Raw genomic sequence first — 16,596 nt, 5'->3', positions numbered from 1 at the left:
TACTCTTGCTTGCTCTCACTGCTCTTATTTCAACACTAGAACCTCAGAATGATGGAAGAGGGGAGATGAAGGGGGAGGGTTTGTTCTCCACTATATTAGTGGAATTATTCTAACACGAGGATATTCCACACACAGCTCCAGTACTCACACTGTACCTCAAAGAGGATTAAAAGTTATAAAGACATGTTCTACCCCAAACATGCTTACGAAATGCTCCTAAGCCTTTCAAACACTTTGGGATTATTGTTTCACCAGGGTTGTAATCAGCTACAGATCAATGTCCAGGTGGACCTTGATTTTTAAAAATGGTGTAAAACAATACACACATTTAACACCCTAAGGGGACAGTTTACATTACAAAATGATTACTGGGTTTTGGAGACCCTTTTTTTTTTTTTTTAGATGGAGTTTTGCTCTTGTTCCCCAAGCTAGAGTACAGTGGCATGATCTTGGCTCATTGCAACATTTGTCTCCCGGGTTCAAGCGATTCTCCTGCCTCATCCTCCTGAGTAGCTGGGATTACAGGCACCTGCCACCATGCCAGACTAATTTATTTATTTATTTATTTTGTATTTTTAGCAGAGACGGGGTTTCGCCATGTTGGCCAGGCTGGTCTCGAACTCCTGACCTCAGGTGATCCACCCCCTTCGGCCTCCCAAAGTGCTGGGATTATAGGCATGAACCACTGCACCCAGCCTGGAGAGCTTTCTTAACACATCTAAAATGTAATTATATATATAAAGAATTAGTTTACAGATGATGCAGAAACATCAGTGTAGTAGTTGTTACTCTAAATAACCGTGACTATTTTATAAAGTGGGGCAAAGGAGGCCCGGTGCGGTGGCTCATGACTGTAATTCCAGCACTTTGGGAGGCTGAGGCGGGTGGATCACGAGCTCAGGAGTTTGAGACCAGCCTGGCCAACATAGTGAAACCCCGTCTCTACCAAAAATACAAAAATTAGCCGGGCGTGGTGGCGCGCACCTGTAGCCCCAGCTACTCAGGAAGCTGAGGTGGGAGAATCGCTTGAATGCAGGAGACGGAAGTTGCAGTGAGCCGAGATCACACCACTGCATTCCAGCCTGGGCGACAGAGTGAGACCTGGTCTCAAACAACAATGACAACAACAAGTGGGGCAAAGGGGCACTTTGAATCCCATACTTGATCAGTGGTGTGCATATCTATTTTAACATTGGGCCTCAATGTGAGTGTTAGGAAAATTTCAATTAGCTCTTATTTTTTTCTTTTTAACAGCTTTACTGAGGTACAATCTATATATACCATAAAATTCACCCACGTTATCTGTACGACTCAATAATTGTAGTAAATTTACAGAGTTGTGCAACCATCACTATAATCCCCTTTGAGAACCTTTCCGGAACCTCAAATTGATTGGCTCTTACTTAGTACTCTTCCTAGGGCACAGGGAAGTACTTTCACGTTTCCCGGTTCAAAGGAACCATAGGCCCCGGGCATCTGTGAGAGATCTGAGCATGAGATGAAGTTAGCCTTGCTACCTTCCAAATCACTTCTATGTCCCAAGTCTGTTGACTTTATAGCAAGCAACACTTGGCCCCCAAAACTGACTACAGTGCAAAGTGTGTTTTGTGGGTCAAGTTGAAAAGACAGAGAGGAAATCTTCACAGTCCTCAAGTGAAGACGGGGAGGGGTCTACATAAAGAGATGGAAGTGTGAATAGTTTGAGATTTGGATCAGATGGAAAAAAACAACAGTTCCAACAAAGATGCTAGGCAACTGAGGAGGAGGAATGACAAGGGCATTCTCTAAGTCAATTAGTTGAAAACAGGTGGCTTACTTCACAGTAGGCTTCCTATCTGAAGGCCTGTTGCTATGTGCTTTAGTGGGAAAGGAACTGAAAATCCCGAGAGCATTGAAGTGTAACAATAAATCCTGCCATGCAGTGGGAACTACAATATACGGCATAACAAAAGGAAACATTATAGCACTTGACTTCAGGGCCTGTAATCACTCATTCAGTCGGAACAGAGATTCTTCCATCGGCAAGAGAAAACTGGACAATTTTCATTTCTATTCATGCACAGGCCTGTGTTGGAGTTTGTCCATGTCTTCTATTATGTTACTTGAAATATGGCTGCATAGTTTGATATAAACAATATCTCAAACTGACATCAACAAGTTAGTTTTGGACCAATTGATTTCATTCTAATTGATCGCTGGCTGACAGACGCTGGGAGCTGCCCACACAAGATTTGAAAAAGCCATGTTCTCTAATTTAATATTATAATAATTTTAAATTATAGCTTTATTAAGCGGAAACCCAGATTTATTTATAGCTAACACTGATGGTTTCCAATGGTTTTCAGGGTTGTATTATGTTGTTCACTGTGGCCCACATTTAGACAGCTTCAATTGTCTGAATCACCAACAAAACATTCTGGTACAAATAATTTCCTCCTTGATCCAATGCAATGAACAAATGCTACAGAAGCAGCCCCGAGGAGAGCCACCCGCTTCTGCAATGTCTTTTTCTCCTTGACTCATCCAACTACAAAGAACATTCCTGCCTCTGGGCCTAAAGACATTCTGTGTACAATTCTCTCCTCCCTTGGCCTCTGTGATGTTGCAAGATCCTGATTTTCCCTTAAATGTGGACCTGGTGGGGGTTTGGTCTTCAGCCCCAGGTTCTTTGCCTTTTCTCATAGCGAGGACTTTATCTTCCTGACCCAACCATCACTTCCAAGCAAATAACATTAATCATAAGCATTTCTATCTTTTTTTACAGGCCACCAAGTGATTTGACATAATTCTGGAAGACAAGGTGAGGAAGTTGATAGACATGTATTTTTTTTTTTTTTTTTTGAGACAGAGTCTCGCTCTGTTGCCCAGGCTGGAGTGCAGTGGCCGGATCTCAGCTCACTGCAAGTTCCGCCTCCTGGGTTTACGCCATTCTCCTGCCTCAGCCTCCCGAGTAGCTGGGACTACAGGCGCCTGCCACCACGCCCAGCTAGTTTTTTGTATTTTTTCACCGTGTTTTTGTATTTTTTCACCTGGCTAACACCGTTTCACCGTGTTAGCCAGGATGGTCTGAATCTCCTGACCTTGTGATCCACCCGTCTCGGCCTCCCCAAGTACTGAGATTACAGGCTTGGGTCACCACGCCCGGCCTTTTTTTTTTTGAGACAGGGTCTGACTGTCACCCAGGTTGGAGTGCAGTGGCATGATCATTGCTCACTGCAGCACTGACCTCCTGGGCTCAGGTGATCCTCCCACCTCAGCCTCCTGAGTAGCTGGGACCACAGGTATGTGCCATCACATCTGGCCAATTTTTTTTTTTTTTGTAGAGATGGAGTCTTATTATATTGCCCAGGTTGGTCTCAAACTCCTAAACTCAAACAATCCTCCTGCCTCAGCCTCCCAAAGTGCTGGGATTACAGGTGTGAGTCACTGCTGCATGTTATTATTTATTTATTATTTATTTATTTATTTATTTATTTATTTATTTATTTATTTTGAAATGGGATCTCACTCTGTCACCCAGGTTGGACTGCAGTGGCATGATCTCAGGTCACTGCAACCTCCACTTCCTGGGCTCAAGTGATTCTCACACCTCAGCCTCCCAAGTAGCTAGGAACACAGGCATATGCCACCACATCTGGTTATTTAAAAAAAAAAAAATTTCATTGAGATAGGGTCTCACTATATTGCCTAGACTGGTCTCACATTCCTCAGCTCAAACAATCCTCCTGCCTCAGCCTCCCAAAGTGCTGAGATTACAGGTATGAGCCACCTGACCAGTAGAGATGTTAGTATTCTTTATAGATACGGAAGCTGAAGCTCAGAGAGTCTGTGGAAATTGGAGAAGGCCACTCAGCTAGGAAGCAGCTAGGAAGCAGCTGATTCAGCACTCAAACCCAGGTCTGCAGAGGCCACTCCTGCCCTCTTCTCTCCAGCCATTGGGAAGCTCCTAACCCCTATCTGCAATTCCTGCCAACCTCTCGAGCCTCAGCCCTTTACCCCCTGCCTCCACTTGGCACTGACACGGGCATGTCTGGCCCACTCTCAGAGCCAACATGCTTAACTAAACTACTCACATTTTCCTCCAAACCAGCTCCTCCTCCTGACATGCTCATTTCTACCTATGTTGCTGGATTCTCCAGTCACCCGACCCTAAAACCTCAAGACTAACAAATCATTCTCTCCTCCTCCCCATTCCCAAACCCAACCTACTGTCTGACAATATTGCCTGGCAGTAATTCTCCTGTATTGCTGTTTCCACATCTATCTCTTCTTTCCTGATCCTTTCATAAGCAGCTTCATTCTGGCGCTCTCTGCCTCTCACCCCAAGTATCAAATAACCCGACTCCTTGACACCCATCTTTCCTTCACCTGATTCGTCTCACAAAGCTCCAGCAGTTACTATCTGAATTTTTAGACCTGATCCTGTCACTTCGGTGTACCATCAATGACCACCACTGCTTACAGAATAAATTACGAATCCATCTCCTTCAAACTCAATACAGTCCATACTTACAATTCCAGGGTGATATAGTTTGGATCTGTGTCACTACCCAAATCTCATGTTCAGTTGTAATCTCCAATGGAGGCGGGGCCTGGTGGGAGGTGACTGGATCATGGGGGTGGATTTCTCATGAACGGTTTCGTACCATCCCCTTAGTACTGTACTCATGATGGTGAGTGAGTTCTTGAGAGATCTGGGTGTAAGTGTCTGCTCCTCCTTTGCCTTCTGCCATGACTGGAAGCTTTCTGAGGCCTCAGAAGCAGATGCTGCCACGCTTCCTGAACAGCCTGCAGAATCCTCTTTTCTTGTAAATTACCCAGTCTCAGATATGTCTTTATAGCAATACAAGAATGGACTAATACACAGGATAGCCCTCCCTCCTTCCCAGCACAAACCCTCTAACACAGCCAGGTTGGTCAACACTCCCCACATGGTTTTCCTGACCACCTCCAGTACCCCCACATAAGCAAATCCAACTTCAAGATACAGACAAATCTGTCCCCCTTTATAAAGCCTGTTCCAACAACCTGGGCCCCAGGGAACACTCTCTCCTCCGACCAGCATTACTTTCTACCACTCAGTCATTATACAGACCTACAGTGCTATTTAACTTTTCATTTGCCATCTTAGGGACCCAAAAGGATCCAAAGCCCCTGGAAGGCAGAGCCCATGTGTGAAGGCCTCAGTCTCCAGCCAGCCTTGCATTTGAGTAGTAGGTACTCAAGTATTTATTGATCATGTGACTATCAATCATTATTTCTTACAATGCAAATAAAATATACATTAAATTGTTAATTTGAGGCTGGGCATGGTGGCTCACACTTGTAATCCCAGCACTTTGGGAGGCCGAGGTGGGAGGATCACTTGAACCCAGGAGTTCAAGGCCAACCTGGGTAACATAGGAATACATTGTCTCTACAAAAATAATTTTTTTAATTAGCCAGGTGTGGTAGTGCGCACCTGTAATCCCAGCTACTTGGGAGGCTGAGGTGGGAGGATTGCATGAGCCCAGGGGTTGGAGGCTGCAGTGAGCAATGATCGCACCGTTGCACTCCAGCCTGGGTGACAGAGCAAGACTATCTCAAGACAAAAGAAAAATCATTAACTTGAGAACTTATAGTCTTCTAGGATTAATGTCTTTGTGGCAAAGAGAGAGAGAGAACCAAACCTCAGTCCTCTATTTCTGGGCTCCCAAATATATGCAACTGTGCTTAGTTCCACAGCAAGAAAAGCTTCTATAGACGAACCTCCCCCATCAATACCCCCAATATTTTCAAGCTAGCTCGTCAGACTGAAAAACATGTGATGCATATTTTCATGATAGCGATCATAGACATCTCCAGACCCAAAGAATGTAAAGGTCAAAGGTGAATGCTCTTAACAAGCAAGACAGATTGTTATATTCTGGAGGAGGGAGAATACCTGGAGGAGGGAGAATACCTCCCTTCCTATTGACATGAGAGAGGTGACAAGACAGCCTCCTGAGTTCGCACATGACCTTCACCAACCAGCCACCCTGGCTTAAAACAGGGCCCAAATATGAAACTGTAGTGGTAGAACCGGAATTTAGTCAGGCTCATTCTGACAATCCCCTTTCATTCACAGCCGATTACTGCTCTGCTCTACTCCGCCTGCACTTTAAGCAGATCAAAAGCTACAGCAGGCCAGAGTTTCTGTTATTGCGTCAGCCCAAGCTATCAGGTTATGCTTCCTGACTCGGCTTCTCAAGGGCTGAGGATGTAAACGAGCTTGTGGAAACAGGGGAAGTACTTTTGGCATTTACAGTCACAGTCACACATCCTACCTGCAAGCCTCCATGAGATCAGACCAGAGACTGCAGGTCAGCAGTTGCAAAGATGCAACTCTATCAGCAGGTTCAGAGAAAAACAGCACCCAAACAGAGGGACAGCAGCAGGAGAGCAGAATGCTCATGCTGGGAGCTCTAGTGCTCTTATAAGGCCTGCCAACCATTGCACATCTGTTTCTAAAGTGAGTGGCCTAAGCAGATGATGCTGGAAAGCTGTCTTCCATGTCAAATCAATCCCTGATAGTGCTTGCCAGAGGTTAGGGAAGTGGGTGGGTGGGAGAAAGGTGGGTGTGGCTTAAAAAGTGCAACACAAGGGATCTAGTGGTGATCGAAACATTCTATGTCTTGACTGTGGTGGTAGATACACAAACCTACATGTATGATAAAATTGCAGTCTGGGTGTGGTGGCTCACACCTGTAATCCCAGAACTTTGGGAGGCTAAGGTGGGAGGATTGCTTGAGCCTAGGAGTTCGAAACTAGCCTGGGCAACATAGTGCAACCCCATCTCTACAAAAAATACAAAAATTAGTCAGGCATGGTGGCATGCACCTGTGGTCCCAGCTACTCGGGGCACTGGGGTGGGAGGATCGCTTGAACCTGGGAGGCAGAGGTTGCAGTGAGCCGAGATCACACCACTGCACTCTAGCCTGGGCCACTGAGAGAGACTCTGTCTCAAAAAAAAAAAAAAAAAAAAAAAAAGTACATAGAGCGAAATACACACACAAGTACTAGTAAAACTGGGAAAATCTGAGTAAGATTGGTAGGTCATATCAATGTCAATATCCTGGTTGTGACAGTGTACTATAGTTCTGTAAGATGTTACCATTGGGGAAAAACTGAGTAAAGGGTACATAGATTTCTATTACTTCTTACAACTGCATGTGAACCTACAATGACCTCAAAATAAAAAGTTCACTTAAAACAAAGTAAATTCTAAAATGTAACCTTCTATATTATGTAGAATATGAGAGAATGTTAACTTATGACCTTGATAGGTACAAATAGAAGATGTAAAGTTAAAAAAAAATTATACTATTTAGCCATAAAAAAGAATGAGATCCTATCATTTGCAACAACATGGATGGAACTGAAGATCATTATGTTAAGTGAAATAAACCAAATTTGTGGTTTATCTCACTTATTTGTGGGATCTAAAAATCAAAACAATTGAACTCGTGGAGGTAGAGAGCAGAAGGATGATTACCAGAGGCTGGGAAGGGTAGTACGGGGCTGGGGTGGGGAGGCGGTGCGGATGGTTAATGGGTAGAAAAAATATAGTTAGAAAGAATGAATAAGACCTACTATTTGATAGCATAATAGCATGCCTATAGTCAATAATTTAATTGTACATTTTAAAATAAAGTGTGTAATTGGATTGTTTGTAACTCAAAGGATAAACGCTTAAGCAGATGGGGAAAATGTGTTGAAATGAAATATTGCACATGGTTGCAAGTTTTTCTTAAAGCAGGTCATTTTCCTCTTCCCAAGAAATGTGATAGCCTGTTGCTAAACAATATGATTATTTTTATACATTTCTGTCATTAAATGGCCTTTATGTCAAAAAATAAAATAAAATAAAATAATAAGAAAAAATTAGTCCCTGAATCTGGACTTCTTAAAAGGGTTGTCACCCAGGTCAGACCACCAGTGGCCTTAACAGCACAACCAGTGGCCTCACACCCACCCATGTACACCTCCAAAAGGACCTCTGACTTTTATTTACCCAGAGATACTGCAGCTCCCTCCCATTTATCACATGGTGGTATCCTGACCTTGGTAAAACTCACTCATGTTCTGAACTAAGTGGCAATTACCACACCAAAGCTCATTTGAAACTCAGTCAAAAGTGCGGTATCAACAACGAATCCTGCCATCTCACATTTGCTTCCATTCACCTTTTTACACAAAATACACAAATCACTGGAAACTGTGAACTTAAGGGCTAATGCTCACTTTTACAGAAAGGCTTATTCATCATTTCTTTTCATTAGATTTTGCAAGGAATTTCTCCTAGGGAGGGGAAAAGTCCCAGACATCGTGTTTTAATGTGGAAAGCACCATCATTTCCCTTCTTTACAAAATTGTAACACCTAAAGCCAAGCGAGGGTGCCAGCCTGGCATTTCAATGGCTTTATTACTTCTCATCATGGTGGCTGAAGGCAAGCCAGGCCCTGAAGTTCTTTACTAACTCTGCAAACAGAAGCAAGAACACCGTCCTTACTCACCAATGTCATTGCTGCGGTCCGAGAGATCTTTGTCCAGGATGCCAGATAGCGAACTGCCCGCCAAGTCAATCTTTGGACCGTCACCCCTACATTAAAAACACAAGCCCAGACATTTAATAATTGGTGTGTGTCCTTGTCACTCTGTCAGTTTTCTTGCTGCACACATGTTAATGAGTGTGCTGTGTGTGGAGTGGGTGGCACTGTTGCCTGTGAGGGAGCCAGAGAACCAACGAGCTGTCTAGCCACATGGGATGGGGTGCGGACCAGCTGACAGGCTGGATGCGCCCCTCTCCAGCATGCGTTTTCAAAGATGGCTATTTTAATAATGACTGTTCGCCAATGTACCTCCAGTCACAAATCCTCCTGCTGGGTACACAGGGTGCAGTGTAGGCCCTGCTCCTGCCCTGTGGCCAAATAAACACTGGCTAATGATAACTGGGAGCTTTCCTTTTAAGGAACAAGGAATTTAGCCAATGCTGCTTGTCAAAGGTCAGCTACTTTTAACCTTGAGAAAAAGGTTTTCTGGCCTGGGGCTGTGGTATCAGCCAGGTTGTTGACAGGCACAAGGTGTCGAGTTGAGATCTGGCGGCCTGAATGCTGGCGCTGGGGCTCAGGCCTGTAACATTAGATGGCTCCTGGATGGGTGCCCCATGCTCATCAGGACACGAGTGACTTCCCTCTGTATCTGGGCTAGCAGCAGCTCTATGGGATGGGAACAGGCCTCCAAGATGATGAGAGAAACCCAGCCTTCTCATGCACAAACAGAAGGTTCCTCCAAATTACTCCACAAGACAGCTTTTTGTGCCCTTTTGGGGGGATGAGTCACAAACGAGTTTATCCAAGGGCTCTGAGAGCAGTAGGGAAAAGATCCTTGCCCATAAAATGAGAGAAGCTGAGCAGTTGTTCCCAGCAAAGTAACAGAAATAGTCCATCTCACAGCCCCGAAGGCCACCATGGCCTGAAGTTACACCTCACAATGAGTAGTACCAGATTTAGTCAACAAGCACTTGTCATGTGCCACTTATGCTGGGGGTATTTAGAGGTAGTGCCTACTTGGGAAGAGCTCATGGTCTAAATGGGAGAGACAACCAGCCAGCCACAGGTCCACATGGCCTAGGCTATAAGACACAGGTGTCACACTCCTATGAGAAGAAAGGAGTGGGTCAGTGCAGAATATCTGTGAGGCAGAGGGTAGGGGTCACACAGAGGAGGTGTCATTACACTTGAGCCTTGGAGGAAAAGGGAGAGGGGACATAATCCTAAGAGGTGTGATTGAGCGATGACCCCAGTGTGGGTGAGTGTGCCAGTGTGGCCAAGGTCCCCGGGACCAAAGCCTGAAGTCCTCAGAGAGAAGTGACAGGACAAAGGCTGGCAAGGTGGGTGACTGCTGGGCCCGATACTATGGGGCTTGTTTTGTCTGGGAGGCAATGAGGGGCCGAGGGACGGTTGTAGTAGGAGACCTGTATACCTGGAGGTCAGGGCAGGGCAGGGCAGGTGCTGTGGGTGAACTCCAAACCAGGGAGCTGACAGGACAGACTGCTGTGTTTTTCACTCAAAGAATGCGTGGTGAGCAGGGCACAGTGGCTCACATCTATAATCCCGACACTTTGGGAGGCAGAGATGGGAGCATCACTTGGGCCCAGGAGTTTGGGATCAGCCTGGGCAACATGGTGAAACCCCATCTCTACAAAAAACATAAAAATTAGCCTGGTGTGGTGGTATGTGCCTGTGGTCTCAGCTACTTGGGAGGCTGAGGTGGGAAGATCACCTGAGCCCAGGGAAGTTGAGGCTTCACTGAGCCGTGATTGTGCCACTGCACTCCAGCCTGGGTGACAGAGTGAGATCCTGTCTCAAAAAAGGGGGTGTTTGTGGGTGCATTTGGCACAACATGCATATTCTTGTGATGGTAGGAAAAGACCAATGGAAAGAGGTGAGTCCTCCTCAACTCCCAAGCAAACAACACTGCCTCTTAACTTCAAGCATCCTCCACCACAGGAGGGGCAGGGGTGTAAATACTAGGGACCAGGCCTGGACCTAATGGCTTGGCCTCCACTAAGAGAAAATACAGCTCCAAGACTGTCCTGGAAGTGTGCATTATGATGCTGGCTGGGCCCTTCCAAGCTCGGCTGAAATAGAAGTTCAGGTAGAGCATGAACTCCTGTACTTGGAAAGGAGAAGCAGCTTAGGCTTCAGAGAAGGACCTTTATTTCCTGCCTCATCCTAACTTCCTAAGGCTGTGGGCTCCCCTAGGCCAGGTTTCCATAGCAGACTCCCTCTCCATCCCCTGGCTACCCAAGCTTGGGTCCCACTAGGGCCATTGCCTCAGACTGATTCCGAGCCAACAGGAAGGGCAGGATGGAGGACATTTATTTCAAAACATTTCACTGTCAGGGCCCCAGCATCTACTAATTTGAAGGTAACCTGAATGAAATGTTTCAGAAATGCAGAATTATTAGCAGAAATGCATTTTCATTTTTAAGAGTCTTCCCCAGATATAAAGAAATACATTCCTGGGGACCCTTAAATATCATGATTTGAGATCCACAGAGCCCAGAAGGATTGGGCGCTGCCATCCTTCAAAATAACAGACTAAACACAAATTACACTCACAGCCAAACAGCGCTGTCCTTTTTGAAACACACCAAAGACCAAAACTTATAAGACCACATGTCCTACCCAGGAGAGAGACAGCACTTTGGCAGTGAGTCTAGTGAACTCTACTCGGCTTTTTTTTTTTTTTTTTTTTTTTTTTTCCAGTCAAGAGGGAAAGATGGTTTGAGGTGATACCCTGTGGGCAGCTGGCATTAAGCAGAGGGGCTGCTGGCAGAGAGATGAAGTTTTGCTCATGAGTTAATCACATGTATCTCGGAACAACTCAGCAGTTTCTGAACATGTGGCTTATTTGTGTATTATGGTAACTGTCAATCTGCGAGCTGCTGTTTCCCTCTGTGATTTGACAGCTGGAAGCTTCCAATCAAATGTGAGCCTGTCTCCAGAAACTTTAGAGGACCCTATTGTGCATTACTGTGCTTTATTACTTTACTGCCCTTATTTTCCTTTTATTGTCATTCTCAACTATTTTATTCTTTTATATATATAGTACATATGTTATATATAGTACATATATGTGTTATATATAGTACATATGTGTTGTATATATAGTATCTATATATTATATATATATGTTCTCTCTCTCTCTCTCTATATATATATATATCTATAAAAGAATAAAATAGTTTTTTCTTTTTTTTAAGACATGGTCTCATTCTGTCGCCCAGGCTGGAATGCAGTGGCGTGATCTCGGCTCACTGCAACCTCCGCCTCCCAAATGGGTTTTATGCATCAGTGTGTTTTTCACAGTGTTATTTGTAATGAAGAAAAACTGAAAAGAACTGGAATCTTTCATAAATAGGAAAACACTTGAATAAACTATGATATTTGATGGACTTTTATATAGCCATCTGAACGATGTTTATAAATGGCTTATACTAACAAGAATGAATGCCTATGTTGCAATGTTAAGGGACAAAGGCAGGTTAAAAACAACACACACAGCAGCACACATACACCCATGTGCCCTCCTGACATATTAGGAAGAATGATTTTAAGACTGGAAGAAAATTTACAGTGGTTATTCCTGGGTAGTCTGATGGGTGATTTCCACCACCCAGTTCAGCAGCTGGAACATGGCAGGGACTCAAAAAACACCTGTGGAACATTTGCCAGATTTTCTGAAATGAGAATGCATTATGTATTTGTATAATAAATGCACTTTTCCCTCAATACCTAAAGTTGTATGCCATTCAGTATGATCACATCTATGGAAAACTGGTGAAAAACAAACCAAATCATACATAGGAAAAAGATAAGAAAGAAATAGTCCAAAATGTTAGTAGTAGTAATCTCTGGGATAAGATTATAGGTGAATTTTTCCTTCCTTTTAAAGTTTACTTTTATTTTATTTTCTTGAGATGGAGTCTCACTCTGTCACCCAGGCTGGAGTGCAGTGGCATAATCTCGGCTCACTGCAACCTCTGCCTCCTGGGTTTCGGCGATTCTCCTGTCTCAGTCTCCTGAGTAACTGGGATTACAGGCATGCGCCACCACATCAGGCTAATGTTTGTATTTTTAGTAGAGACGGGGTTTCACCATGTTGGCCAGGCTGGTCTTGAACTCCTGACCTCAAGTGATCCAGCCACCTTGGCCTCCCAAAATGCTAGGATCACAGGCATGAGCCACCATGCCTGGCCTAAAGTTTACTTTTAATAGTAGCGACTAGAGGCTCATCTGATTCAGGCAGCTCATGTTCTCTCTCCTTTCTCTCCAATTGTATCATCAAGGTAAAAGCTGAGATTGCCTGGATCCTGTCTCACAAACTCTCCTTTAAGAATCACCCAGGCAGTAGTTACCCCATGAGGTCATCTCTCCTAGGAACTGGTTTGCGGGCCAGGGGTAGAGTTATGAACTCTAGACTTAAAAATTCAGGCCAGGTGTGCTACAATTAAATCTGCTGTTCATCACCTGTGTGACCTTGGCCGGGTTACTGAACCTCTCTGGAACTTGGGTGCTTCATCAACAAAATGACTGGTGGGCTAGCTTCAACAGGATCACCTCCGAGAGGCGTTCTATCTAGAGCTCTCATTCCATAATTTCAACGTTAGAGAAATGTTAGAGTGTGGGGTGGGGGATTGGAGTGGATATGGTCCTGTGAGTTGTGGGCAAATTCTGGGACATTTCATCATCTCCTTTGCCTCCAGATCTTCATGTCTCTGGTCAATGTTGTGAATTCCTTTCCTTCCCACTTGACTTGAGCAAATGTAACTCACCCTTTTAGCACTCAGAGATCCACCTTTCTTCCTCGTGTTTCCTGCAACACACCTCTGTATTCCAACCCTTATCACAGCACTTCGTATTTGTATATGTACCTAGTAATCTTCCCCATTTATTCTTCAGAATGGGATTTTGTCACTTTTTTTCCTCCTAGTACAATGCTTTATACATTTATGTATAACAAAAAGTTTTTGTTTAACTAAATGAATAAGCAAACATTGTGATTTTTCTGGGCCTTGTACACCTTAGGAAATAACCTGTGGATAAGTTATATTCTTGATATAGTATGGGTGGTTTATAAACAACATAAATTTATTTCTCACAGTTCTGGAGGCTGGGAAGTCCAAGGTCAAGGTGCCGGCAGATTTTGCCTGATGAGGATCCAGCTTCCTGATTCACAGAGGACACCGTCTCACTGTGCCCTCATGTGGTGGAAGGGAGAGGGGTTTCTTTTATAAAGGCATTAATCCCATTCATGAGAGCTTTGCCCCAATGACCTAATCACCTCTCAAAGGCCCCACCTCTTATTCTGTCACCTTGGGAGTGAGGATTTCCACAGGTGAATTTGTGGGAGGGTGAGGTATAAGCATTCAGACCATAGACTTGAGTAATATGTCAACACTTTTCAAACAAAAAAACAAATTCTTGTAGATCCCCATGTATATGTCTGTTATGGACTAAATTGCGTCCTCTCAAAATTTATATGTTGAAGTTGGAACCCCTCAATATCTCAAGATGTGACTGTGTTTGGAGATGGGCCTTTAAAAGAGGTGACTAAGTTAAAATGAGACTGTTAGAAGAGGCCTCAGAAGAAACGAACCCTGCCCATACCTTGATCTTACACTTCTAACCTCTACAACTGTGAGGAAATAAATTCTGTTGTTTAAGCCACTCAGACTAATACAACATCCCTGTTTGAGAAATCATAAGAAACAAAAAATAGCCAATGACAATGGCTATCAGTGGAAAACTGTTGCCACAAGGGCATTTTGTCTTTGCAGCTGTTAAAATTATAAAGAATACCACACGAATGAAAAGCAAAGGTGCACATTACTTGTAGCTACTAGATGCTGTATCCCCAATTTTAGGAGCATTGTTCTAATGGCACTGGATCAAAGGAAAAAACTATTATGCTCTAAGTTGGCCAAGGTGGCTGCCCCTCAAGTGGCATTTAGTGTGACCTGGGGTGAATCCTTGTCAGGGAGGGGCTTCTGACTCAGGAGAGTGTTTTACATCTCTGGGATTTGCCTGCAGGCCCCACACAGATGGTCCGATAGCCTGAACCACAAGGGACTATCCTGAAGAAATAGGAACTAATCATCCATGACCAACTTCTCCCCAGATTCTAAAGCACCAGCCACATGTTGATAGGAAGGGGAGTGGGATCCCTCCAGTCTCTCCAACTGAGCCCTGATCCCTCATGCCGAGCACCAGACACAGGCTTAAGTTGAAATGATCTTCGACACAGGGCCAGAAGCAAGCCTATTTTGAAAACACAGTAGGTGAAGTTTAAAAAAGGTTCTGATCCTTCCAAGTATGGAAGCTGCAGCTGGTGTTTTGACAGTGTTCAGACTGTGGGTGTGCAAGCATTTTACAATGTCTATTTTGTAAATGCCTTTCACTGTATTTATAGACTCTTAGAACAATGCTAATGAATTTCAGTTCTGAAAAATACCAAAATTTCTGAAATTCTGTGAACCATGTGTCTGGAGCGGCTGACACCCAATGAGGATGCAGCCCCTCAACAGTCCTCGTTCTCCTCAGTCTGCCCAGCATGTGGGTACCATTTGGCAAAAGGGATGTTATTAAATTCAGAGAAAAAGGAAAAAACCCATCCTTTTGTAATTTGCAAGCTCCTGCAAGTGTTTCTGTCTACAGCTGTTGTGGGTTTCTATGCCTACAGCTGTTAACTAAAAGGAGAACATAAGAGAAGTCAGGAGATACCACCATATATCCAAAGGCATCAGAAGAAAGTTGCCCTTACTTGTTTCTGGTTTTTAAATCAAAGTAATGCAATATTCTTATATTTTACCTAGCAGTTTTCGTTATGGACATTTAGGACACATGACTTGGATAGGCAAGTACGGCTAAAAGTCTCCTTGTTTTACTCAAACAGGAACCTAAATCACAGAGAAGAGACTGACGAGCCCAAGCACCCCACCAGGTATAAGTAGAACCTATGATCCTATAGAAATAACAGCAGCTCACTTCCTTTGAGAATGAACAAATAAAAAGAAAAAAGAAATAACAGCAGCCGCTACTGTTTACTGAATGCCTACCATGTGCCAGGCACTGGAATAAGCACTTAAAAAAAAAGAAAAGAAAGAAAGTCTCACTCTGTTGCCCAGGCTGGAGTGCAGTGGCATGATCACAGCTCACTGTAGCCTCGAATTCCTGGACTCGAGTGATCCTCCTGCCTCAGTCTCCTGTGTAGCTGGGACTACAGGTACATGCTACCATGTGTGGCTAATTTTTTTTTTTTTTTTTTTTTAATTTGGTAGAGATGGTGCTCTCACTATGTTGCCCAGACTGGTTTTAAACTCCTGGCCTCCAGCAGTCTCCAGCCTCAGCCTCTCAAGCCACTGGGATTACAGGCATGCTTTAAGTACTCAATCCTCACAACCACCCCTTGAGGTACCTACTATGTGCAACCCCTTGAGTGAAGGGCTCATTGCCCCTACTGCCTGCTGGGAGTGCTATCAGCAGGCAGCTGCCAGTTGTCAGCTCTTCCAGGGACCATCTCAGCTGCAGAGAGGCTCCTCAGCCAAGGCACTCCCTCCCCTCCAGGGCAGCCCACACTCCATGGTATCAAAGTCTCAGTCATTTCAGCCCAACATGGGATGACTCAGATGGGCTGTTTTAGCTCTAAAACTTCCCGTGGATTTGGCCAAGGCTTTTTGAGCCAGTATTGTATCATGACTTCTCCCTCCGCTCAATCCTGCTTCTTTTTTGCTTCACAGGTATTGAACCCTAAAACATATCTTCATGCCAAAAGCTGGCTCAGGGTATGCCTTCTAGAGAACCCCACCTGTGACACCCTTGTTTTCATTATATAGATAAGGAAACTGGGGCTCAGTGAAATTAAGTCACTTGCTGATTAAGAGTCATAAAAGCAGTAAAGTGGCAGGGTCTAGAATTGGGCCTATTAAGTCCAACTCCAGAGCTCAAGCTTTTGACTCCTTCTCGAAGCTGCTTTAGTCAGCCTTCTGGTCTTCCAGGCTGGGGATCTGGC

General features: G+C 44.3%; 1 protein-coding gene across 6 annotated transcripts in view; it reads right to left on the bottom strand.

Moving 5' to 3' along the window:
• The window catches only part of SH3KBP1 (SH3 domain containing kinase binding protein 1), a 355,677-nt gene that overhangs the window by 27,733 nt on the left and 311,348 nt on the right, over nucleotides 1-16,596 (bottom strand). For all 6 annotated transcript variants that reach the window (XM_007991227.3, XM_007991229.3, XM_037986385.2 and 3 more), the window contains one exon: nucleotides 8,535-8,620. In XM_007991227.3, coding sequence (XP_007989418.1) covers nucleotides 8,535-8,620 — 86 coding nt within the window. The remainder of the gene's footprint in view (nucleotides 1-8,534; nucleotides 8,621-16,596) is intronic.

The sequence above is a fragment of the Chlorocebus sabaeus genome, chromosome X, assembly GCF_047675955.1.
Source record: "Chlorocebus sabaeus isolate Y175 chromosome X, mChlSab1.0.hap1, whole genome shotgun sequence".
NCBI classification, from domain to species: domain Eukaryota; kingdom Metazoa; phylum Chordata; class Mammalia; order Primates; family Cercopithecidae; genus Chlorocebus; species Chlorocebus sabaeus.
This window is presented reverse-complemented; position numbering and strand designations above follow the sequence as displayed.